This window comes from Brachyhypopomus gauderio, chromosome 9, assembly GCF_052324685.1.
Source record: "Brachyhypopomus gauderio isolate BG-103 chromosome 9, BGAUD_0.2, whole genome shotgun sequence".
Taxonomy (NCBI): domain Eukaryota; kingdom Metazoa; phylum Chordata; class Actinopteri; order Gymnotiformes; family Hypopomidae; genus Brachyhypopomus; species Brachyhypopomus gauderio.
The window spans coordinates 11,864,556-11,884,209 of NC_135219.1; the positions used below are offsets into that span (position 1 = coordinate 11,864,556).

Consider the following 19,654-nt stretch of genomic DNA (forward strand, 5'->3'; position numbering starts at 1 on the left):
CTCTCGATAATCTCTCACCGTATGAGGTTGTTTTGGGCAGACCATTCCCCATCCCTTGGAGAAAAGGGATGGCTTCAGTCGGGATGACGGACCTAGATGTACACCTGAGTGAGTACAGTCATGGGCTCATGACCACATTGAATGATTATTGGGAAAAGATTAACCATCTTATGGCAGATCCACCTAAGACACACACTCACGAATTTCGTGTAGGAGAACAAGTCCTAGTAAAAAAATTCGAGCGAAAATGCTTCTCAGAAGCTATCTATAGCGAGCCCACTACTGTCCTCGCTGTTACCCGAACCGCCGTTCTAACTGAATTATTTCCACAGTGGATCCATGCTACCCGCGTGAAGAAAGCTCCTGAAATGACCTACTAACCGTCTGGTAGAAGTCACTCGGGTTCATGTATATATGCTTGCATGATTGTATTCTGTTCCACCTCATCCTTCTGTGTTTACAGGTACTAATGATTGAGTGGGTTTTTCTTCCCCCATGGACAGTCGCCTTTCCTCCGGGAACTGAAATCCTTCTATCCACTGCCGAGGACTACCCGACAGAGGAACCACCACCAGCTCCTGTCCCTGAGGATGTCAAAGATGTGATACTGAGTCTTCTGTACATTGGTGCTAGTATCCTGAGGTTGGAACCCTCACAAGTACCAGGTGTAGATTTTTCATATTTTTATTGGGCAGACCTTCCCTCGGAAGGCCCTCTAGAAGTTACGTGCATCAGACGCTGTGTACGTATACCCCGTTTGCCTGATGGCTCTAGGAAGCCCCCCAATCTGGGCATGCCATTTGACCCTAACGATTATGATTTCGGTCACGGGCCCGCTCTGCCTTATCTTGAACTGTGGTAATAATGTTTTTGGTTTTCCCCATGATAATGTTTTTTGGCAGTATGCGAACTGGACCGCCCGACAAACCACTAATGAGTCATGTTATGTGTGCCACATTATGCCCACTAGTACTTCCACATCCTCCGTACGACCCGACATCCCCACTGAAACTGACACACTTGTGGCAGTAAAAGCTGGCTGCTTAGCAGATCGTTGTTTAGATTATGAATCGACCCTGTGGTGTGGTAAACATAACAGAAAAGGACTAGAGCTCGTAAAATTGACCTGTACACAACTTGGCAGTCACCTGACAGTACCCTCGTGCGTGTTCAAGCTTTTAAGGCCTTGATGGGGCCTAATTCTGTCTTCCCGTATTGCTTTCAGAGGAACGGTAGTAACCCCGTAGGTAAAGTGCATAAAACTCATTGCAGTATTATTGTAAGGGAAGATTGTTCGTTGAACTGCTCTGTTAACGGCTCTGCGGTAGCCCCCGATTATCGAGGGACCATGAGGGTAGATAAATATATGGATTGGGTCTGGGTCTGCGGATATAATGTTTACTTATCCCTCCCCTATAGCTGGGAGGGGCGATGTGCCTTCACAAAACTACGAGGCTCAGTAACGATGATCTCTAGTAGTCCCCTTAAGCCAGCTAAACGAAGTAGAAGAGTGAAGCGATATTCCAGTCAAGGTTTTCCCCCGCCCGAGCATCAGCTTGAGCCGTACATGACCAGGTTCTGGACCAGTTTTTTTCCGCAGGTCGGGGTGGCCCGAATCTGGAACCATGTAGAAGAAACTCATTACCGACTAGCAACGTATATAAACGCTACTAACCAAGCTGTCATAGGAGTTAAGGCTGAGCTTACTGCCTTAAGACTAACCACGATTCAGAATCGTATGGCTTTAGATATTTTGCTTGCTGCACAAGGTGGAGTTTGTGCCTTAGTTGGTGATCAATGTTGTACGTATATTCCTGCTAACGATGATGAGCACGGATCAATCACCACTGCCGTTGAGAAAATGAAGCAGGTAGCGAGGGATCTAACGGATGATGAGACCGGTAGTAATTCCTGGTCTATGTGGGGAACATTGTTTGGATGGATGACTCCATATATTGCTATGGCCATTCCTATTGTTGTTATTGTTTTGCTGTTGCTGTGCTGTGGTCCCTGTCTTTTCAGGTGTCTGATGAATAGGATGTGGGCTATGGCTGATGCCTTGATACAAGCTCGACCCCATGAGATGAAGCGTCCGCTCCTGAAAGTCTAGTAGACCAGTTATTATCTATGCATTTACGAAATGTATTAACGTGTTGTGATATTATTGCATTTAATCACAAAAGAGGGGATTGAAGGAATATTATGTACTTTTATACTCATCATGTACTCAAAACCTTGTGAACATTGTGTCCTCTCCTATGTTCTCTGTGACCCTTGTCACCTCATTTTACCCCCCTGTCTCACTGTATGTGAAAGGTCCTTTCACCTTGTATGTGAAAGGTCTTAGTATGCCAAACGCAGGCTTATCATTTCCTTTCAGGTATTGTGCTTCCTGTCCACTATGCGACATGCAGAAGAATTATGCTCGGTCTGCAGAATTCTCTTGCTTGTGAGAAGAAGGTGTTATTTCCATATAGGGTAGAATTTATTACCTATGTTAGAATAGCAATCTTGAGCCCACCCTGCTGCTTGCGTGCACAGGGATGGTCTGTGTATGTATAAATGAGAGGAGCGCCCTCTCATCTTTGAACATTTGAGATACAGCCTGCCTGTGTGAATAAACTCCTCCTATTTCCAAGAGAGTTGTTTGTTCCTCAATTGTTCCGGGAGCTCCCTGCCACACACTTCTCTGCAGAGTGTTACGCTCAATTGAAGATTAGTTTCAGGTGATCCTCCGTGACCCTCCGCTCATTGCCGAACACAAGAAGGTGCTTTCTACTGAGAAAGAGACATACCTTTACACTGCTAAACAGGAGGACCACAGCTAGGCTCTTGACTGATGTGTGGTTTGTCTCAGTTCTTGTGTAATCATAAATATCTGCAGTTTACTGTGGGATTACTGTCACTGGTTAGTGTGCAGGCTTTAGTTTATATCAGCAATAGGAAGGATGTGACCATCATCGGTCTGTTTTATTCATTTCACCTGGCAGAAACATAAACTATACATACATGGAAACTTGTTTACTGTTTTTGGTCTTTACTTGTGTGTAAAAATGAAAAAAGCCACAATGAAAACAAAGAAAACTCAAATAGAGACCAGTGCTCACTGAGTCACAGAGTCACTAGTTCTCTTGAGGATCACTGCCACCGGGGTCTGGCAGTCATCTTAAATGGCTTCGGGCTGAGTGTTACACCAAGCTCAAACTCCAGACTAGGTTTTGTCCCAGCTGGAGGGGAGAGAGTGAAGACTTGCAGGATGGAGGTGAAGAAGAGAAACAACTCCATACGAGCGAGAGATTCACCTGGGCAAACTCTTTTGCCTGTAAGAAAAAAATACCAGACACAGACAATATAAAATATATAAATAATAAATAAATTATATTTATAAATATAAATAATTAATATAATGTAAATTAATAATGTTTTTCCATAATCGCTTATTAAATGGTTTTCATTGTGTTTCTACGTTCTCATACTGCCAGTATAACATTGAATGTCTCAAATGTAATAAATATTTGACATATTCTGTGAACTCCTTGCCTGCTGAGAAGGGGAGAAATGCTTCAGGTTTGATGAACTCTCCTTGAGGGTTGAGGAAGTTCTGTGGGTCAAATGAATGAGGAGATTTCCACTGGGTCTCATCAAACAGCACGGATGTCAGGTTAGGGATGATCGGTGTACCCTGTGAAATGTAACAACTTTTCAACTTACCAATTTTACTCATGTATTCGTCAATACTGGTCAAATGTTCTAGAAAAGTCTAGAATTTGCCTTATGTACCTATGGAAGCAAAAATAAAGGTTTCCCCCCTGACAGATAGATACCATATAGTTTTTTGCTCCCTTGTTATGTAAAAAAATTTACTGGAATCATTATATATAGAAATACAAACCTTAAGCAAGCAGTAGACTGAAACACTGCCAGAAATGTCCAGATAATTAAATAAATTTTATATAAATAACAGGTTATTATTGCACAATGTTTATTTGAAAAGATCTTCAACAACATTTTTCTTACTTTTGGTATAAAAAATCCTCCAAGCATGGTGTTTTTGGTAGTGAACCTTGGAATATTTAGAGGCAAAATATTTCCCATCCTCTGGATTTCATGGATGACGGCATCAGTGTAGGGCATGTTGGGTCTGTCAGCCATACAGGGTTGGCGTGACTGTCCAATCACTCTGTCTATCTCTGCCTGAACATTTTCTAAATGGAAACACAACCTTCATTGTATACAATCTTATGAAACCATTTTTTTTTCTGATGAACATTGTATGCAAACCCACTGGATGAACTACACTTCATTCTAGTAAATAAAAAACATGTTTCTCAACAGCTCATCAAGATCATGATATTTGTATGATTCTGCTAATTGCATTGTAATTTATATGAATTCAAGTTATCTTATGGAATTCTGTTATGTATAAATATGTTAACAACATTTTAAAATATGCAATATTTATAATTGATTTTTATTGACTTATTTTATAATTTGAATAACCTAAATTGTGTAATGACAACAAGAGAATCAAACATCAGTTGCTTCCTGAAGGCGAGAGACTTCCTACCTTGGATTTCAGGGAACTTCATCATATATACGAAGGACCACAGAAGAGTGGTAGAAGTGGTTTCAGTCCCTGCTATAAACAGGTCTAGCAGAACATCGCACAGGCCATCCTCATGAAATCCTGCCTCCGGGTCATCCCTCCTCTTTAAATCATGGAGAGACATTAGTAACAGCTACATCAAACTCTTCAACAATACTCAACCATACTCAGGCATGCTACTCTAAAACGAATGTGTAGCACAATTAATAAATTTGTCTGTGGGGGTGGGTTGATATTTTATGGGTTTGACAAGAACCAGGAAGCCAGAACATTTGAATGTTGCTTTGAAAAACATCTGTTGCTGTGTAGACAGATGTCTCGTAGTAACTCTGGATGTTCTGTTGTTTTTTTTTTTATCATTGGAAGTTTAAATTAATAGCAGACCACTGAAAAAGAAAGGTCCATCAGATAGATTATACAGTCAGATTATTCATAGAAACCTATTTTCTTTTACATTCTATGTAATTCAAGCATCAAGATGAACAATTTTTTATTTTATTTTTTTTCAGGTTGGTGACAAACATTCATCCATCATCGTCATTATGTCCTTACTTCAACAACCTTGTTTTGTTTATCATAAGTGCTGTAATATTTGAGACAGATCTTTAGTCTAGTTAGGTGTCACCTATGGTTGTCATACACAACACTATAGACCATGTTACACATACATGTTAATTTCATTAGCCCAACATTAACAGCATAAAAAAGATGTAAAAAAACAAAAATGTTATGGCAAGATGAAAATCTAAGAAGAAAGATACCTTCTCAATCTCAGTGAGGTAACAGTCTATAAAATCTCTGGGTGAGGAGGGATCCCAATCTGCATGATGAGCTTTGATCTCTTCATTCAGAAAACTGCAGAGTTGTTTGAAACAGGAGACCATGTCTTTGTGAGGTCCTGGGAATAGTTCCATAAGATTGGGGAACGAGTCGTAAAGCTGAGATGGAACATTTAACAAGTCAGTTGTGTATGTGTTGTATCATGACTCATAAAACACTCAACATAAAATGGTAAAATTTTCACACCTTGTCACAAACATCAAATCTTTTCCTTGCAGTATAAACTTGGTACATACCATGTTAAGGATTTTATGTTGAGTTCTTTAATGGTTATTATATCTGACACTTATAATGAATAACCCACTTTAGATATAGCTAAATCTAGATATGTCAATGATTATACAATGATATAATTGTATGCGACTGTATGTTACCTGTGTCCAAAGTGACCCTTGCAGTTTTAGGCCTTTCGACATCAGATTGAGCATGTTTAGGAATCTTTTGTCTGTATATTCAAACCTTTTTCCAAACACCAAGGAACATATGATGTTTGAGACAGTGTTGTTGATAAGGTAATGTGCATCAAAAGGTTTTCCTAAAGAAAGTGATGGATAAAAATCTAATAAACGAGGCATGTCTTGATGTTTTGATGATAAATACTTCCTACAATGATACACAAATGTGAATGTTTTCAGTAACCTTCTAAATTGGCAAACTGAAGGTGATTGAGTGAAGAACACCCCTTACAACCTCACATGTAATCATTAAATATCCTTAGTACCATAAACATAACACATGCAGAGTTTTGATTAGAATGAGGAGTTGATTATATCATAATAGTGCTGGTTTTGTGTAATACGTCATTTTGACCTTCTGTGTTGATGATGACCTTGTTCAGGAAGTTGAACTCCTCCTTGATGCTCCACTCCAGGTTCCTTTTTCCCACACCAAAGTTTTTCAGGGTGCTGAGAATGAAACGTCTTTGCTGCTTCCAGCTGTAGCCATTATTAAAAGATATACCTGGTCCCAGGAGTTTTACAAAACACAGTAAATTTAGCAGCATATGAACTAGACAATCAGTGAAAATAACAGAAGAATTGGGATATTCATAAAATACACCTGAGTCTATGTAACATGACTGTCCTATGTACAGAAGATAAATCTGAGAGTGCAGAATAAAATAGCAGGCAGATTCAAGATTTAAGTGCAGCCTGTTGGTAAAGGCATACCTTGGCATTTGTTTATTTTTTTGAAGACATCACTGGGTGGGCGGGCAGAGAAGGTGTCTGCTTGATCAACAAGAGCTTTTTTTATCATGGTGTATGTGTTTATCACAATGCAATCCTTTCCTCCCATCCTCAAGCTAAAGATGTTTCCATAATTATCTGACATCTGTAGAAGTAATGTGACCACAATTCAGTTAATAAATAACCTTTCAACTCCTTGCAAGTGCAGATGTATTTTGACCTTTTGTCTTTGAGAGATTAAAATGTCTGAATTCTGGAATTTGGAACTCAGATTTACCATGGATTTAACAGGGAAACTTAAAAAAATATATAATTTTCACTGGTATCACAGATCTCAGATTTGGTAATAGTCAAACTAGCACATTTTATAGAATTTTCTGTCCCAACACACTTGATCTACCCAATTAAGGATTTGTTAAATACAAGCATGACCAGGCCATGCAGTAGAGTTGATAGAACTCACCTTGGTCAGTTGAAGGTGGAGCTGTGCTACATCCAGACTGAGAATATTTCCCAGGAAGGGATAACATGTGGGTCCTGGGGGGAAATTCTTTGGCTTTCTGTTCCTCAGCTGTTCTGAGATCAGCAGAAAGATTGTGAAAAACAGGAGTAAGGTCTGTGTGTCTGTCCAAGATATGGAGGTAAAGGACATAAAAATATCATTGAAGGCCATTTTCTAAGTGTTGTTAATGTAACTCTCTCTGTCTCTCCGCGATTCCCTAGCTAAGCTCTGCGTTGTGTTAGGTGTTATAAAAGAAACCAGGGAACGAGCTGTGGTGCGTCAGGTGGTTTCCCTGCTTTATTTGGAAAACTCACTCTCAATCCGTAGCGGGCAGTGGCTTTACGAAGTAAAACAGTAAACGACTCCGCGTAAGCAACGTCACAAAATAAACGTGCACCGTGTGTGCGCCACCTGGTGGCTCCAACTACCATCTCCACCTTACACCAACAAAGCCCTGAAAAATATCGTTCTCAGTCAGACTGAGAAACAACCTGTAGGCAGGTGCAGTTAATAATTTTCTAGACTGACCCATAATCTTTATGGTTATGTAACAATAGTCACAAACCAGTGCTGAGGACAAACTTGACAGTATTCAGTGCATTCGTATGCATATGTACCCTCGGACTGAAAAGCATACAAATCAGAGGAAAGACGACAAAGGCTTTTCTGTCCTGTACTCAAGCAAGTATTTCATAGACTTATACACAGGCAATGATGTATATGATTTAACATCATCTTTTCACAACGAACATAGGCCTGTGTACTGTATCTTTGGTGAAAATATAATTTTGCTTTATTTGACAAACTAATTAATTTACTACACATACTATAAATTAAATGGGCAAATCATAGTAGAATGATGAACATTTACTCTGGGTTTACTACACAAAGCCATTTACATTGAATGGCCACTTTATTAGAAACCTTTCTAGTTTTGAACATCCTTTGGCCTTCAGTTTATCAAAGCTGTTTCCACTAGGTGTTGAAATCAATCTGCAGGAACTTTGCCCTTGCAGACAGGATAGGTTCTTGTAGTAGATGGAAGTACTGCCATGCTCTGAATATCCTGTTCTAATCCCAGAGAAGCTCTACAGTATTAAGATCTGGGGACTGTGAAAACCAAGGAAGTCCTGATATCTCATTGTAGGGTATTTGGAACCAATCCATGACTATTTGACCCTTGTGGCATGATGCAGACTCCTGAGGAAAATATCCTACTGTATGTTAAACAGCTTCCATGAAAAAATTAACTTGGTCAGTCACAATGCTTAGCTAAGCCCTACTGTACAAATGTCCATCAACAGGTATAAGCAGACTCAGTGTGTGTCAGTGTGTGTCATGATTAGAACAGACTTAAAAACACAGGCTAACCAGGAACAGGTGAAACATCAGTACTGTGTTTGAACTTGAACTTGATACTATGAGATTATGATTAGTTGATCTGTCTTTGGACCTGAGTTCCTTAACACCTAAACATAAAATCCTGTTCTTTCCTCAATTTTATATTCATTCATCACTGTTATGAAGTTGGCGTAGACATTTCATAATTGATTTGTCCATGAAATAACTTTTACATCAAGATTTAGTAAAATAACGTGAAAAATAAACACACTTTTTTTAGACTGGAGCTTCCAGTTGTCACGTTGTGGGGGGGCCCCCTACCGGTCGCCCCCGGTTACAGCGGCAGCGGTCCTGTTTTTGGTCACGTGATGTTCGTCACTCAGGTGGGCGGGACCCGTGATCCGTCTCACCTGAGGGTCGTTTGTTCGTCTATATACGTCTTGTCTTTGTACCAGTTGACTGCTGGTTATTATTTCCTTAATCTGGAACCATGCACGGGTTTTTGGTTTGCACACTTTCTATTAAACCATCCTATTTCCCTGAGACTTGGCGTGATCGCTTCCTTTTTAGTTGCTCACACCTGCCCGTCACACCAGTAGGCTCCAGGTGTCTGAAATATTCAAGGATTAGCACGCCATGCTTATATATCCTTTTATTGAATAAACATGTACTGTGCAAAAATTAACTGCACCTTGGACTCTTTTTTACAGTATGTTATTATCAACATCAGTGTTAAGTAACAACCCATAGATCAAAATTATAATTTTATTTAATGAATCGTTTAAAGTTCCATGATTACGCGTTTGTATTTTATAATTGTGCAGATATATGATATAATATATTAATTATTATTTATATAGTTACTTAACTATAGATATTGTTTGTTTAATTATGCATCTACTAGGATTGTTTAGAAATCTGAGGTAGAGAAAGCCCCCTCTCACACATCACTGACTCACTGACACTCTCTCCCTTTGAGAACAAGACTGCCACCGGAGTCTGGCAGTCATCTTAAATGGCTTCGGGCTGAGTGTTATACCAAGCTCAAACTCCAGACTAGGTTTGGTTCCAGCTGGAGGGGAGAGAGTGAAGACTTGCAGGATGGAGGTGAAGAAGAGAAACAACTCCATACGAGTGAGTGATTCACCTGGACAAATCCTTTTACCTGTGGTGAGAAAATTCCCATAGGCATTCAAACTGAGCTATTTTATGGCTGTTCAGATTGCCTTGAGAAATTGTTTCACTATAGAAAATGTTCTCAGAACTCCAGCTACAAAACTGTACTAAAAGGTTATTTGGCAAGTAGGCCTTATATCATTATCATTACTTTTTCAGTGGACTACTATCAGTCTTATACTGTCTGTACAACAATGTACATATTAGTTATAACAGTTACATATTCTGTGAATTCCTTACCTGCTGAGAAGGGTAGAAATGCCTCAGGTTTGATGAACTCTCCTTGAGGGTTGAGGAAGTTCTGTGGGTCAAATGAATGAGGAGATTTCCACTGGGTCTCATCAAACAGCACTGAGGTCAGGTTAGGGATGATCTGTGTACCCTGAGAGGAATAGCAACATGTTTTGTGATTTCTTAGTCAGGTTTGTTTAGTTTAAATATGTTGTTATCAGAGGTGTCAATTCCAGGTTCAGAAAGTAAAAGTCCTCACCAGGATTTTGCTCAGGCTTCCTGGATTGTGTTGATTCCACAAATTTTACCTGGATTACACTAATTAGAAAATCTAGCAAGCTTGAGCAAAATCCTGGTGAGGACTTTTACTTTCTGAACCTGGAATTGACACCTCTGTGTTATATCCACTTAATGCTAAAGATACATGTAGAAACACAGAAATCAAGTAACTAGACGGTGGTGACAGCTGTCTGCCACCAGAGGGAGGTCAAGAACTGAAAATTAATCAATGGTCATTAACCTGATCTTTTACCTAATTTTCCACTTTCCTTCCCTTCTCTGCCTCATCAGCTACAGCAGTGATTCCCAAACTTTTTCTGCCGTGCCCCCCTTTAGTAGATGAGAATATTTTTGCGCCCCCCCCCCCCATATTGACTAGGGATTCATCGATTCATGTTTTTCACTTCTGATACCGATTCAGATATCTGAGGCTTAGTATCGGCCGATACTGATCCGATACCGATCTGATAAGAGTAAAACAGTGCTGAATTTACTTAAAACATTTTTTTTAAACACAGACATACTGAATTACAAGTTTATTGAAAACTCTGCACCAGTATAGCACACTTAAACACACATATGAATATGTAAAAACAACACAACTTGCATTTGTTCAGTCAGTGCAATTATGAATATAACATTGAATGTAAAATAAATAATACCAAAGAACCTGAAACTTACAAAAACAATAGGTTCACAACTTTGGTCAAACATGAAAAAAATAAACTACAAGAAACCTTTGAAATGGTTCAAGAATTTTAAATATAATTTAAAATAAATAAGGAGATGAAATAAGAGAAACAGCAATACATATGCGGCTAGTTTGCTAGCGCAGACATCACGCAGAGCACAAAGCATTAAGGGAGCGAGTTGAGCGAGCGTATGGAATATTGTTGTTTTTTAGCTTTCTGCCGTAGACCGACTGAGACCACTGCTCTTTATTTTATCTTTATTTTATTTCTGTAAGTAACGCATTCAATGAGCTTTGGACAACTCACCAGTTCATGTATGAACAGTCAAGTAGTGCTGGAGCCCAGGTTTACTTTGTTCAACCAGCAAATAAACGGACTAAGTGGAATACCACCAGCGCGAGTACGAGTCAGTGATTCACCTCTCCTCTGTGTGCTTCGTGTTTCACTCGCCTGTTAACTGTCCAGGTTCACTTCTATCCGGGACAGAGTGGATATTTAAGGTTGAACTAACTCCGAAAAGCGTTACAAGCATAGAATTAGACTGAATAGATCTGTTTTTATGGATCGGTCACATTGTCACCGATACCCAATCTAGAATGTTTTTCAGATATTAATATTGGAATCGGTGCATCCCTAATATTGACACATGTGCACATGTTTTACTTCCAAGCTCCGCCCCCCCCCCCCCCCCCCCCGCGCAATAGCTCCGCGCCCCACCTAGGGGGCGCGCCCCCCACTTTGGGAACCACTGAGCTACAGGATCCATCTAGGACAGAGGTCACCAACAGGCGGACTGTGGTCCGTATCCGGACCCGAACGCAGTCCTGTCCGGACCCAATCTCATTCCTGATTAACTGGATACGCACCCAAACGCCATCCCATCCGGACCCAGAATAAATTGTTAAAAATATTTCTAAATTTTGACGGGAGAATTAATTTTAAACCGGAGCATTTATTTCAGCGCTATTGAAAAAAACACACCGTCACGAGTGTAACGTTCGCCTACAGCCCCCCCCCCCCCCCCCCCCCCCCCCCCCCCCGTTCAACAATTTACGTTCGCCACCCCCCCCCCCAACAAATTACCCCCCCTCCCGTCCCCCGGACCACTGGTCAGAGCTATCTGCCAAATTTGGCCCGCGGAACAATATAGTTGATTACCCCTGATCTAGGAGGTCCCGTTCTTCTAGAGCTACCACCAAGTTGCGGTCTGTCAGGGTGCTTCATACCTGATTATTCCAGCAGCTTGTTGCCATGTTACAGAAGTAAAAAGATATATATAGATATATACATGATTTGTGAAATGTAATATCTTAGATTTTAATTGTGCTTATTTCATAAAGTTTTCTTATGTTGAAGTAGTTCTTACTTTTGGTATGAAATATCCCCCAAGTGTGGTATCATTATAAGTGCATCGTGGAACATTCAGAGGCAAAATATTTCCCATCCTCTGGATTTCATGGATGACAGCATCAGTGTAGGGCATGTTGGGTCTGTCAGCCATACAGGGTTGACGTGACTGTCCAATCACTCTGTCTATCTCTGCCTGGACCTTTTCTGAAGAAAACATGACATTAATTAAGAAATCTTATGAAGCCACGTGACTTTAATAAGGAAGGTAAACAATGTACAAACTTCAACACACTGGATGAACTGAACTTTGAAAATAAATAAACTCTTCTCAAATTTCTTAAATACACTTATATTGGAATCATTCACCCAATGATACTGTAACTGATAAATTCAAAAACATTCAGGTATGCAGTAATACCTAAGTATTGTAATAAAATATAAACCTATTAAAATAAAGATTATATACAGTATGATCTAATTATATTGTACAGCTTAAATTGTGTAATGACTACAAGAGAAGCAAACAGTGCATCAGTAGTTTCATGAATGTGAGAGGCTTCCTACCTTGGATTTCAGGGAACTTCATCATATATATGAAGGACCACAGTAGAGTGGTAGCAGTAGTTTCAGTACCTGCTACAAACAGGTCCAGTACAGTATAGCACAAACCTTCCTCATGAAATCCTGCCTCTGGATCATTTGTCCTCTATAAATTATTGAGATACTTTAGTAAAAAACATACTGATAATATGATAAACAGTAAGGGAATGTATTGCAACCTACCATCATACCCAGCCTTAGAACCCTGCAAGTGATTTTAGCAGGTCCTATTGCTGTTGTTGATAATGTTGATTATCAGATCACTGAAGGAATGATTCTTGCTCACATTTTCTTTTATAACATTCTATTCCACTTTGTTTATGGATGTTTTCATCATTGTCAATACCTTATTGAAATACTTTTATTTATTAAGTATGATCATTTTGCCACACTAGTGGAGACACCTTTGTCTCAGCACAGATCTCGAGATCACATTTCATCTTGCATTTTGGTGAATTTTCCTAAACTTGATCTAAAACAGTGGGGTCTCAAATGTTTTGCTGAGATCAAATGAGACAGGAGAAAATGTAATCCACAGGAATAGAATTCAGTTGTTATATGAGACAACTTCAGTAATCTCTGTCCTACATGCACACGTAATTCCCCCAAAGTTTTAGCAATTAAATTTGTATTTGTGTCAGAATGGAAATAAATGTCTCTTATGATGTAACATACTTTATGGGGCGGTTTCCCAGACAGGGTTTAACTTAAGCCAGGACCAGGCCTTAATCTGGAGTAGTTAATCATGTCTTTAAAAAGGGCTTTCTGAAACACAGATTAACTACTGATTACTAACACCTGGACTATGGAGTCCTAAATTAAAGTAAACGAGCTTGATTTAAAACCACCTGTGATAGTCTGAATTAGCTGGAGCAAAGTTGCCTATAAAACATGGAATAGACCTATAAATGTGTAAAATAGCATTGAACTGGAGAGTCAGATACAAGTAAAACCATGGCTGCAGAGAAGAGACTCCGATCAAAAAAAACTTTACTGAGCATGAGAACTCTGTTAAAGCAAATAGTTTCAAGACACCCGGTTATTGAAGATAAACAACACACATCAGCTGCGGAATCAAAGAAAAGGAATGCCTGGAAATCTATTTGCAATGAATTTAATGCAAATGAACACACATCTACAAGAACATTACAACAACTCCAAGTAAGAATAATTGGCTTTATTAGGTTTCTCTTTTGTGAAATGAGTGAGTTGACACAAGTTACTTTATACAGGTTTTGTGGAAGAATATAAAAATAAGCCTCAAAGACTGCTGCTGAAGCCCGAAGAGAGAGGTTTAAGACTGGTGGGGGGGCTGCACATAAAGATCCTGACCAGGTGGATGAGTTACTGACAGGAATAATGGAGAGTCAGCAACCTTTGGAGAACATACCAGATGATGACCATTTAGACAGTTCAGATGATGGATCTCAGGCACCTACTTTGGGTAAATTAATTCAGTTCATCTTGTCTTTTATTTCTAACATTTAAAACTGTATTTGTGTCAGTGTCATGTAATCTGCATTTATCTGAACTGTTCTGGTTTCAAGGAGAAGGTCACATGGACAGAACTGAAGTGGAGTTGCAAAGTAGTTTACCCTCCACATCCTCAACAACGTGTGGCAGCGTAGGCCTACTGGTCAGTACAACAAAAGACTTACTATCCATGAACGGCTGGCAAATGAATTTCATGAACATAAGTTATATTATCTTAAGGAGGAGCATGAAATGAAAATGAAGATCCTACAAGTAGAACTGGAAATGAAGATGAAGGAGAGAGACCTGCAAGTGTCAAATGCCACAGTAGTACATAAATCTATAAAATAAATGATATGTTGGATGTAATGGTTATTTCTGTAATGCACCAAACAAAATGTACACATTTACTTTGAAATAAAAATGTATTAACTCATTACATGTGAAATGTATATAATTTGAGCAGAAGTTAAAAAAAAGGATAATGTTGAGAATATCTACTTAAAGTGGCACAGTGCAAATGCATCTCTGTATGCAAGTCCTTCTCTGGCATCTGCTGGAAATGGTGGTACATCTGGATTGTCATCCTCTTCGATTGGAGGATCAGGGCATCCACGCTGTTTCAGGTATGTGTGTAGAACAGCTGTTGCAATGATGACAATGCAGCATCTTCTTGGCTTGAACCTGAATGTTTTTCGAAGGCACTGAAAACGACTCTTCCAAATTCCAAACATGCGCTCTATTAGACCCCTAGTGCGCATGTGAGCCTGGTTGTAGCGCCACTGCTCAGCTGTTGCTGGATGCAAGTATGGCGTAAACAAAAAATTCTTCTGGGCGTACCCACTGTCACCAAGCAATATTCCGTTGTGTACTCCTCTTTCAAATTGAGCATACAGAGATGAGTTAAGAAAAATACTGGAATCATGAGTAGCACCTTTCCAACGTGCAACAATGTTTGAAAACAGTAATTGGGGAGTGCATACACCTTGGACATTTATGGAAAACCAATTCTTGCGGTTCCTGTATTCCTCAGCATCTGGAGTAGATGGGCATTTTATGGGAATATGGGTTCCATCTATGCAGCCTATGACTCCTGGAAAGTGCCCATATTCATAGAAATGTACTTTGTGGTTTACCTGGGTTGTAGCATCAGGGAAATTTATGTACTGTCCTCTTAGGTCACAAATGGCTCTGCATACTCTGTGAATGACTTTACATACTGTTGGTTCACTAACACCAACTAAATCCCCAGTTTCTCGATGAAAAGTGCCACATGCCAAGAACCTTAAAGTCAAGAGCACTTGGAGACGAACAGGTAAAGGCCGTCCTCGCTGAGTCACAGATGAAAGCTTGTGTTCCAACAATGAGATAATCTCCATGGCATCTATTTTATACATTCTAAAACGATCTCTGAAACTAATGTCATCAAAATGTTGAAATGGGTCACTTCTGTCAGCAAGAACATATCTAGCTGGTGGTACTCTTTGGTCTTCATTGACATAGTCTAAGTAATCCATGTGTCTTCTTTGACAAACAACATTCATCTGAAGTTAAACATGCCTCCTGTCAGGTTTAATTTAAACCTCAATTTAGTCCTGCATTAGCACTAATCTTCCTTCAAGAAATGAGATTACATAATTCAGAATTAGACTAAATGTAGGACTATTTTGAGCCATGACTGAGAAAGCATATTTCTGTTACTCTGAGTTAAAAGGCCAATTTAGTCTAGGACTAGGCTTAATCTCTGTCTGGGAAACCGCCCCTCAATGTACCAGTGGCAAAGATGGCCATTTTCTTTTCTTTTTCATCCTTTTTTCCCCACAGTCACATCTGCAGTTTGTTCTTTGTGTTTAAGTATATCTTTGCATGCCCTTTATTAAATCTTCTATTGTTGCCTTGAAATTAGGTACTGAAGGGCCAAAATTAAATATAAAGTTCACTAGCATTAATTATGTGGTTTTGGTATTTTGCCAAAATTAGATAAATTAGAAGAGCTCTGCGATGGAGACGAGATCATAAGCAAAAACGGGATAAAATTTAGGTTATTTTTTGTTTGAAACATTATTTGTGCTTTGACTTTGACTTTTGGTGGTCTCTAACACAAGAGTCACGATAAATTTGGACATTATTGATTACTCCATGAGCACATTAATGATTGGTAGAAAAACCTATTATTTTAAAATAATTGTTAAATATACAAATAATTATGGAAGGAAAATGCAGTCTTATATTTGTGTGATTTTGCATGTATACATAATTGAAAGATACCTTCTCAATCTCAGTGAGGTAACAGTCTATAAAATCTCTGGGTGAGGAGGGATCCAAATCTGCATGATGTGCTTTGATCTCTTCAGTAATAAAATTGCAGACTTGTTTGAAACAGGAGATCATTTCCTTGTGAGGTCCTGGTAAGAGGTCCATGAGGTTGGGGAAGGAGTTGTAAAGCTGATGAACATTTAAATAGGAGACATTCAGTTATGAGTGGTGTTTACTCTGCTTTGGTGTTTATAGTTTAATTTCTATTCACATATCTATTTGACTTCGTAGGGTGGATGGAGCAAATGGGAAAAGACAAACATCAAAACTTTCACAATTTACAAGTAACATCAGATCTTTCACTTGTACATACTCTGGATATGGAATTAATGTTGAATACCGACTTATAGTTTAATCATTCAAAATTGAGAAAAACTGTCAATAAAAAATGTTTCAATGCACAAAGAAAATCTAGATATATTCATGATTACATACATTTATAATTTTTGTTAATGCTTTATTTACCTGTGTCCAAATGGTCCCATCCAGCTTTAGACCTTTTGATAACAGAAGGATAATTTTCAGAAACTTTTTGTCTGTATATTCAAACCTTCTGCCAAACACCAAAGAGCAGATGATGTTTGAGACTGCGTTGCTAATAAGATGATACGCATTGAAAGGTTCTCCTGAAAGGTGATAAAGGAAAGTATAACAAAATTATTGATGATTTGATGGAATAACCTCCTAAAATGCAAATAAATGTTCAACAATCATTTCAGTTGACAAGCATAATAATGCCAATTTTGCCACTGTAGTTGTCATTTTTACCTTTTGTGTTCCTGATCGCTTGGCAAAGGATGTTGAATTCCTCCTTTATACTGGGTTCCAGGTACTTTTTTCCCACACCAAAGTTTCTCAGCGTGCTGAGAGTGAAACGTCTTTGCTGTTTCCAGCTGTAGCCATTATTCATGGCTAATCCTGTTCCAAAAGAATAGAACACACCCATTAGTACAGAACCAGACTGAAAGCACAGTCAAGTCTTCTGCGTGACCTATTGGTAAATGCATACCTTGGAACTTGTTGATATGTTTGAAGATTGCATTGGTTGAGCGTCCAGAGAAGGTGTCTGCTTGGTCAATTAGAGCTTCTTTTACCAAGGTGTAAGAGTTGACCACAACATAATGTATCCCCCCCAACCTCAATCTGAAGATGTCACCATAAGTTTTGGACATCTGTAGAAGTCATGGATTCACAGGTCAATTTTAAAAATAACCATGATCCCCACTGCAGTTGATTCAGACAATCTTAAAAAGGTCTTAAAACGATTGAACATCTGTCTGTGTATGGGCCTTAAGCTTTGTAATTTTGGTGGTGTGTTTAAGTATATTTTTGCAGTCTCTTAGCAATATGCAGTGTTGGGAAGTAACGGATTACATGTAACGGCGTTACGTAATCAGATTACAAATTATGAGTAACTGTAATCCGTTACAGTTACTGCTTCAGAAAGTGGTAATCAGATTACAGTTACTCTGCTAAAATAAAGGGATTACATCGCGGTACTTTCCTATTTTTGGTCTTCCAATCCAACACTGACAAAACGCAATCACATTCACATAAATCACGGCATCAGAATATCAGACCCTCCAGAAATTCGCGATGTTGCGATTTGCAACTTCAAGCAAACCCCGCAAATTCAGGGCGGTGTTGCAACTTCAGCCAATCACCGCAACTTTCCCGCAAATTTGACCAATCACCGATGTCATCTTGATGTGACGTCGACAAACAGTACACACACACACACACACACACACACACACACACACACACACACACACACAAGATAATCAAAGAGTAAGTCGGTGCACACTGCCATGATTCACCATCATGCCCCACCTAAGCGAGCCTTCAGTATTGACTTGACCTGTTCATATGTTTTTTTTTCTTTATTTTGTCTCCACCTGACTAGAATAGAAGTGTTTCATGAAATTGTTTCATAAAATGGTTTCATAAGTATTTTAATAGGGTGATTGAAAAGGCTGTTTTATGTGTTAATTTATTTGTTCACTGGAAAGAAAAATAAAACAATATGCATTATGTGGTTGCTACATTCATTCAGGCTTAAAAAAATGACAATATTATAAGTAATCCAAAGTAATCAGATTACAGTTACTCACTTGAAGTAATGTAACTGATTACGTTACAAATTACATTTTGAGTGATGTAATCAGTAATCTGTAAGGGATTACATTTTAAAAGTAACCTTCCCAACACTGGCAATATGTGACCATGTTTTCAGAGTTTATTACCATCAAGCTGAAGTCCTGTCGCAACACATTTGATCTAACAGATAAAGGGGCTTAATGAATGGCTGATAAGTTAATGGATTGGGATTTCCAGGCCATGCAATAGAGTTTATAGAACTCACCTTGGTCAGTTGAAGGTGGAGCTGTTCTGCATCCAGACTGAGAAAATTTCCCAGGAAGGGATAACATGTGGGTCCTGGGGGGAAATTCTTTGGCTTTCTGTTCCTCAGCTGTTCTGAGATCAGCAGAAAGATTGTGAAAAACAGGAGTAAGATCTGTGTGTCTGTCCATGATATAGAGGGAAATGACATAAGAATATCCTTGAAGACCATCTTTTAAGTGTTCTTAATGAAGCCCTGAAAAATATTACTCCGAGATGAACACCCGGTAGACAGACGCAATGCAGTTAATAATTTTCTACACTGACCCTTATCTTTGTGGTTATGTAACAGTAGTCATAGACCAGTGTTGAGGACAAAATTCAGTACTCAGTGCACTCTGATGCATAGGTACCCTCTGGTTGAAAAGTAAATACTTTTATAAAAGGTGGTAGAGTATATAATTTTGCTATACTAAGGAATTTAGTACACATGGGCAGACCACGGTAGAACCGTGAACATTTACTGTAGATGTACTACAGGCCATTTACATTGGCGGAACCAACCCATTACTACACATCTCTTGTGGGTATGTTGTCTTGAAAGTGTCCTTTATAGGTACTGTGTTACAGGATAGCTGAGTGGAGATTGAAAAAAAAACTGAAAAACAGAACTGGAAGTTCCAATGCACGGGTTTATTATGTCCACAGTGAGGAGTGC

At 39.0% G+C, this 19,654-nt stretch overlaps 2 protein-coding genes across 3 annotated transcripts; both read right to left on the minus strand.

The window, feature by feature from the left end:
* Positions 1 to 2,951: 2,951 nt before the first annotated feature.
* Positions 2,952 to 7,531, minus strand: LOC143523038 (cytochrome P450 2J2-like). 2 transcript variants are annotated; one of them, XM_077017164.1, is made up of 10 exons: positions 7,450 to 7,531; positions 7,097 to 7,209; positions 6,616 to 6,778; positions 6,257 to 6,406; positions 5,821 to 5,981; positions 5,368 to 5,544; positions 4,568 to 4,709; positions 4,018 to 4,205; positions 3,541 to 3,682; positions 2,952 to 3,320 (listed from the first exon to the last, which is right to left on the minus strand). In XM_077017164.1, exons 3-10 carry the CDS (start codon positions 6,776 to 6,778, stop codon positions 3,139 to 3,141), a joined length of 1,305 nt encoding a protein of 434 aa, XP_076873279.1. In that variant the 5' UTR covers positions 7,097 to 7,209; positions 7,450 to 7,531; the 3' UTR covers positions 2,952 to 3,138. The 2 variants fall into 2 exon arrangements, with proteins under 2 accessions (XP_076873279.1, XP_076873278.1); XM_077017163.1 differs by lacking the exon at positions 7,450 to 7,531 and having other exon boundaries at positions 7,097 to 7,443.
* A 1,892-nt stretch (positions 7,532 to 9,423) lies between these two features.
* Positions 9,424 to 19,168, minus strand: LOC143523667 (cytochrome P450 2J2-like). The gene is made up of 9 exons (XM_077018222.1): positions 18,959 to 19,168; positions 17,603 to 17,765; positions 17,362 to 17,511; positions 17,059 to 17,219; positions 16,546 to 16,722; positions 12,769 to 12,910; positions 12,221 to 12,408; positions 9,893 to 10,034; positions 9,424 to 9,641 (listed from the first exon to the last, which is right to left on the minus strand). Exons 1-9 carry the CDS (start codon positions 19,166 to 19,168, stop codon positions 9,424 to 9,426), a joined length of 1,551 nt encoding a protein of 516 aa, XP_076874337.1.
* Positions 19,169 to 19,654: the final 486 nt, after the last annotated feature.